At 31.7% G+C, this 7,384-nt stretch overlaps 1 protein-coding gene across 1 annotated transcript in view; it reads right to left on the bottom strand.

Moving 5' to 3' along the window:
* The window catches only part of LOC106463560 (neurogenic locus Notch protein-like), a 30,940-nt gene that overhangs the window by 11,070 nt on the left and 12,486 nt on the right, over positions 1–7,384 (bottom strand). The window contains exons 12-20 of the mRNA XM_022391100.1: positions 6,976–7,177; positions 6,279–6,432; positions 5,169–5,372; positions 4,538–4,772; positions 3,546–3,762; positions 2,536–2,740; positions 1,242–1,478; positions 663–801; positions 182–341 (exon numbers count right to left, since the gene is read on the bottom strand). Of these exons, the coding sequence (XP_022246808.1) occupies positions 182–341; positions 663–801; positions 1,242–1,478; positions 2,536–2,740; positions 3,546–3,762; positions 4,538–4,772; positions 5,169–5,372; positions 6,279–6,432; positions 6,976–7,177 (1,753 nt within the window). The remainder of the gene's footprint in view (positions 1–181; positions 342–662; positions 802–1,241; positions 1,479–2,535; positions 2,741–3,545; positions 3,763–4,537; positions 4,773–5,168; positions 5,373–6,278; positions 6,433–6,975; positions 7,178–7,384) is intronic.

The following is a 7,384-nucleotide window of genomic DNA, read 5'->3' as shown; positions in this document are numbered from 1 at the left end:
GCATACTAAAGCTATAAAATAAGTATGTGCAAGAAACAGGTATAAAGATGACAATCTCGGAAAGTATAACACATATACGACCCATAACGGTTAAACCACATAAAAAACATCATAACAATTTTTTACACTGATATAACATTTTAATAAGACAAAAATGTAAAAATTAGGTTTACCTACTTACCATTGGATCAATCAAAAGAGTTAAAACCAGTTGACCATTTGCTAACCGTGGGAGGTCTTCCTCACAATCTAGACCATCCCAGTTACATTCCTCATTATTACACCCGTGGTCACACCTTGCATTAGCATAATTCATCTGGCAGTAGCTGTCATACATTTCACTGGAAGTGTTCAAAACTGGATTAATCTAAACTTACAACTGAATCTGAAGAGAATTTCTTATTATTTGAATCAAATATAATTTTATCGTGAATAACATAATTTAAGAGAGAATAACAAACAAATAATGTTCATTCCATTGAAGACTTACCTGCTCCTTGTTTTCTCCACATAAATCTTTTGCCGTCACCACCAAATTTACATTATAGGAAATTATTCATGGTCTTAAAACACCAATTTCTGTAACATTTTCTGTAAGCTAAATACTTACACTTATATAATTGATACTTGAAACCATTAGTACTTGGTGAAAATCCACTTACTTGCATGGTGAAAGTTTTTTGGTGCAGTCAAATCCATCAAACAGACATTCAATATTATTACATTCTATGTTACACTCCTCATTACGAAACACATCCCAACAGTTGATGGCTGCAGTACAATTCTCCCAAGGATTGAGTCCTACAAAAGAAATCTTCCTCTCTGAATGACTCCATGTTTTTTTATTAACCTTATTATTAAGATTTTTAATTACATCTCATCAACGTGTAAACTTATGTTGCAAACGAACTTTGTTTCCTGGTACACAAAAATACACAATTACTAAACTTCAAAGGATGGTTAAGGTCAAAAATTTACTTTTCTTCTTATTATTGTTTGATTTGGTTTGCAATTTTGAAAGATTTTTGTCTATTACTGGTTCTTTACATGAGAAAAAGACAGTAAACAAACAAAGTTAGTTTGAAAGCTGTTACTACTATAAATAGTATCTCTGATAGACTTCCTGAACCATTATGACTATAAATCTTGTAATAAATATTTAAAAATTACTTTTTGAAATTCATTTCAACAGAACTATATGGGAGTCTATTATTTCTTATTGCAATATCTCAAAATCTTACCTAAAGAACAGTCTCCTCCATCAAAATTACATGCCAAACTATTACATTCCTCATCACAACGGTGGTCTCCAGCTTTAGACCTGCACTTATTAAAGGTACAGAGTTTTTTCTCTTCCTCTAGAGACTTCTGGAAGGTTCCAGAAGTCACCACTCTTCCAATTCCACCACGGAAGCTGGGATCAAAACTTTCACATCGAAGTCCGTTCCAGTTTGTAGGACATTCACATTCAAATTTACCTGACAAAGGAACGTTTTCTGTTAAAAGTTGTACACATTTAGCTGATAAAGGACTGTTTACTGTTAAAAGTTATACAAATTTACCTCACAAAGAAATGTCTACTGTTAAAAGTTGTACAAATTTACATGACAATGAAATGTTTACTGTTAAAAGTTGTACAAATTTAGCTGACAAAGAAATGTTTACTGTTAAAGGTTGTATACATTTAGCTGACAAAGAAATGTTTACTGTTAAAGATTGTATAACTTTTCTTGAAAAAAGGAATGTTTACTGTCAAAAGTTGTACAGGTTTATCTAACAAAGGACAGTTGACTGTTAAAATTTGTATGTGCTTTGATAAATATTAGATCTTGAAAGCTTTATCTCTGTGTGAAGATGGCTTTTAAAGCCATCTTAATGTTTGTTTATAAAATGGATCACAGAGTTCATAGACATCATCATAACACACAGAACCCTACAGAGAGTTGCAAATAATGCTGATATAAAATAACAAACAAACCACAAAATTCATAAACTATATCACAACAAACAAACTTCTATAGACGGTAGCAATTAAGTCTGGCACACAGACTTCTGTCAAAAATGAAACATCCACATATTTGTACTTATGTGTGGATTTGGGAATATATTCTTTTTTCAGCTATAATCTCAATAGGTTACGACTAAATCACAAGTTTTAATAATGGAATTTTTATATACATTTATTACTTTTTTTTCTGACTCTCAGAAACAAATGTTATAACACACTTTGATGCAGTACAAGCTCTGGGCTTAAAATGTATATAGAATTATCTTACGTTCAATATCATCCAATGTTAAAATATGACCAAGAGTTATTGGGTTATTAACAAAAGATTTCCTTGTTCAAACAACACACACACACACACAGCTGGGCACATTTTCTTGAACTATTCAGTATATTTGTTTAATGTATTTTATAGAACAAGTTGTGGTGCTGCTACATAATCATACTTTAGCTACAGTCTAAGAGTAATCTGCAATACTGATTAACTATAGACATTGTAAAGTATCAACCATTTCTGAACCACAACCTACCAATACTGTCAATACACTCTCCTTCATTAAAGCACGGTGAGGACAAACACTCATCATAGATGTCAACATCACAGTGTTTGCCACTGGTTCCCTGTGGACAAATACAGGTGTATCCACCACGATGGGGTCGGCACTGTCCTCCATTCTTACAAGGATTGCTGGCACATGTGGTGTTAGTATTGCTGCAGTTATCTCCCCAAAATTCCTAATATTAAGAAGATATAGATGTTGCTTAAAACTCTACAATTAAAAAATTAATAACTTTAAACAATCCAGGACCACAAACAAATTTTCAAAATAAATTACTGTCTTCAAACTTAAGGCCTATCTATTATAGTAATATGTTTAATCATTATTCTAGTATTTGTTTCATTTACATCTAAATTACTCAATAGTTATTTTACACTTGAATCATATCTGCAGGTTCTTACACATGAATTATCTTCAGGTTTTTTTCATACTTGAAATATATCTGCAGATGTTTTACACTTGAATTATATCTGCAGATTTTTTATATTTGAATTATATCTGCAGATGTTTTACACTTGAATTATATCTGCAGATTTTTTACACTTGAATTATATCTGCAGATTTTTTATATTTGAATTATATCTGCAGATTTTTTACACTTGAATTATATTTGCAGGTTACTTTATAGTTAAATTTTCTGCAGTTTTTTTTATGCTTCAATTATCTCTAAGTTATTTTGTTCTCGAAATATTGGAGGGTTATTTTATGAGATCATGTTTATGCTTTCACATAATTTTTGACATAAAGTAGAATGATGGTATTATTTCTGGAACTTAAAAAACATTTTATGTGGTAAAGAAAAAGCAAGACCTTAAACTATGAAACAGTCAGATTTTTGTTTTTATTTAATACTGAACAGTTTAGTCTTTTTATAAACAGCTAGCATTCCAGAAAATATTTTTCAAACTTCACTCAAAAGCATTTGGATGATCACATTAGGATTAAAAAACAAACAAACTTATTTCGACTATAATACTCACAATAGGACAAATACAAACAGGTCCCTTGTCACCACTACTACACATCCCTCCATTTAAGCATGGATTAGATGAGCAAAAGTCCACTTTGGTCTCACAGTGTTGACCCATAAAACCAGGCTTGCACTCACAACGATAGTCATTGATTAACTGCACACAATCCTGAGCACCAGGATTACTGCAGGGGTTTGAGAGGCATTCATTCACATCACCTTCACACCTGGAAATCATATGTTTAATCAACTATTAAGTATTATGACATAAAAAATAAAGTTACTTTTGAGCTGACATTTACAACTACAACTATCTCAGAATAAATTTTAAAACATCATAGCTAGCCTTAAAATGTATACTGAGTTCTATGTAGCTGGTCTTTGGTACATACTTTGAATATGTTTAGCTAGCCCTTGGAATGTATTTTGATTACTGTGTATCCTGCCTTTAAATACTACACCAAGTTTTGTAACATAGTTGTTTCTTCTGTAACCTATAATTATCAAAGTTTTGAAATCAAATAGAACTTTCATTTTTCAATGTACATACAACAAAGCAAACTAAATTGTTCATCTTCAAATTCATTATAAAAATGTGAAAATTTTCTAAGTAAAACCAATGAACATTTTACTGTTATCCCTAGATTTACTAAAATTAAAAGTATAACTACATCCTGACCTTTGAGTTTAAAAAAAGTCTACTATGAGAATATAATTCATCATTTAGTCAAATGAGGCAAAGAGCTTGCAGAACTAGAGCATTAAAACTAAAGTGAAAGTAGGAAAATTTAACTGTTATTTGTTCAAATATTTATAACAAATTATTTAAATGATTCATCTCATTAAAAAAACAATGATATCAGCCTAGTGACAGAAATGAAAATGTTACAGCTAGAAAGTATGACATGTTTACAGTTGAGAGACATTTAAAGTTCTCTTGAATTTGAAATCACAAGAGAGAGGGTTGTTCTACTTCCTGTATTATAGAAACAAAGCTTGTACCTAGGTCCAACGAATCCTGGTGGACACCGACATTCATAGCCTCCAACTTTATCAACACAAGATCCTCCATGGTGACAAGCTCCCTCAAAGCACTCATTTACATCAATCTCACACAGGATACCCATGGTACCATGGGGGCAAGAGCACACAAATTTATTGACGAGGTCATGGCAGGTCCCTCCATTCCGACAAGGATTAGGATCACAATCATCTACATTGAATTCACAGTTCAAGCCTGCAAATAAGATACACATGAATAAGCCATTTGTATTGTAGAACCTGAATTTAATAAAAAAAAAAGTTACTACTTATTAATAAAGGACATTCAAGTCAAAGAAAGCAAACTTGTGTTTTAAGAAAAGCACTATCTGTCAATACAAACTGAATGCTTACAAGTAAAAGATTACAGAACAACAACAACACATGAAAGATAGAGAGAAATCAACTACTATAATCACTTGAACTCAAAAACTTCTTTAATAAAACAATCTCAAGTGTTTTCAGCTACAAAACCCAAGAATTTAAGCTTTGAAATTATTTGAGAGTTTAACATCCATGCTTTGCAAAATGTATAAAAAAAACACACAGAATTCACTCTCTTGACCTTCATATGACATTTAAAAGCTCTTACCTTGGAAACCAGGAAGACAGTCACATCTGTATTGTCCAATCATGTCATGGCAAGTGGCACCATTCTGGCATGGTTGAGAAGCACATTCATCGATTTCATGTTGACAGTAACTCCCTTCATATCCTTTACGACAGCCGCAACGATGGCTGTTTCCAATGTTTTCACATTTGCCATTGTTTTTACACAAATCCTTCACCTCAATACCTAAAGAAAATATATTTTTCTTTAAGTGGTGAATAATAAAACAACTTTCCAACTGATTTTATAATCCTTATCTTTTGACTTAATTGCTCTAACTGAAGAGGGGGGGGGATCTCAAGGGATTTGCCATCACTCATTTGTAAAGAATAAGTAAAAAAAACAACTTAAATTCAACATCTCTTGCTTTTGGCCTGTTTTAAATCAACTTGATATGACATCATGTCATTAAAAGATCAAAGTTCATGTTCTGTTCTTTCTTTACATTCTCATAATTATGAAGTGTAAAAAACAATAACATGAACTTCAATCAATGAAGAATATAGAAAAAATACTTTTAATTATTTCAACATCTCTTGACCTTTTTTGCTTTACGTAGTACTACCAGAACAAGAGGTTTTTATAAACAATCTAGCTCCAGCATATTATCCCAAAAAGCAAGTAAACAAATTCTACAGCTATTACAAAGTACTAACTATATCACCATAACACAATTAATGCTCTAAACACACAGTTTTATGCAACAGAAGTCCAAATCCAACTATTCTTCTCTTCACTGTCACAGTACAGCTAAAAATCTTTACAGGAAATATAAAGCAAGCCCATTAAAAAGTTGAATACATATTATATCTAACTTCTTGGTTCACACTATGGAACTGTTTTTGTAATAAACACGTTTAAAAGCTTTGCCCATAAATATTATAACCATGATAATACCCTACCTATAAGAGACCATGACTCCTTTCAGCAGTCCCCTTTATTCAAAAACTTTCTTTGAAAATAAAATAAAAATCAACAAAAACATTTATAGTTTACACAAAATTTGACATGAAAATTTCAAAAAACAACAACAAACAATATCTATGTTGATATCATAAAGTTCTTCCTTCAGTAAAACAAGAAGTAGTATACCTTTCTGCAGAGCAGCATCGGAACAAGACACCATCGACACGTCACAAAGCGCTCCTGTCCATCCAGGCCGGCAAACACACTGATACATGTTTTTATTCTGCTTACACATAGCTCCATTCATACAAGGCTTAGTGCTGCACCAGTCGATCATTCCCTGTATACAATGACCTCTAGTGTCAAACTTTGAACAATAACTAACTCTTTATAGAAGATTAGCTCCTCTATAAAACACTACACATTGGATTAATTTTAAAAACTAGTTATGGATTGAAATAATACAAATATATATCAAGTTATCCTTTAATAATATCCACTACTCAACTAATATGCACACATTACATTAAGTTACAATTTGATTTGGAGTAAGTAAAGTTTAAATTGAAAGAAAGACAGTTTTTATCAGTTACTCAACCCTTCTTTTATCTTGCATATCATTTTGTACTGAAAAAGAATAAAACACACATAAAAGTTATTCAGGAAAACATATATGCTCTATTTTATCATTCCAATGAAATTGACATAATTGTTAAAATTTATTCAGGTTAGGATATTTAGCAGTTCAATTCATTATCTGTAAAAACTTTAATTTGCCTCTCAATGAAATTCTTAAAACCCACTTATCTCCAACATCAGTTTTGAAAAACCTAGTCATAATCCACCTTAATTAGTATCTCAGAAGAAAAGTGGTGTTTTTTACCTCACACTGAAGCCCAGTGTAACCAAAAGGACAGTGGCATGTATAATATCCCACGTGGTCGACACAGGTTGCTCCATTCTTACAGGGACTAGAATCACATTCGTTAATGTGGAACTGGCAATTTGATCCTGTATATCCATTACTACAATGACAAGTGTAGGCATTGATTCCATCTATACAAGTTCCTCCATTCATACAGGAACTACAATGAAAAAAGTAAATACCATTTTTGTATATTAATTACTCTTCTTTACTTATACATTAACTGTTAAATTTTAGTGTAATATCAATCTCTAGCTATGATGTCATTTGAACACTCTTCCTCTACCTTTAATGCCTAAAAACCAGTAAAACAACTAGCTACTAACCCCATTCTCCCAAACTACCAGTAAAACTAGCTATTAACACC

This window comes from Limulus polyphemus, unplaced genomic scaffold, assembly GCF_000517525.1.
Source record: "Limulus polyphemus unplaced genomic scaffold, Limulus_polyphemus-2.1.2 Scaffold1438, whole genome shotgun sequence".
Classification (NCBI taxonomy): Eukaryota; Metazoa; Arthropoda; class Merostomata; order Xiphosura; family Limulidae; genus Limulus; species Limulus polyphemus.
This window is presented reverse-complemented; position numbering and strand designations above follow the sequence as displayed.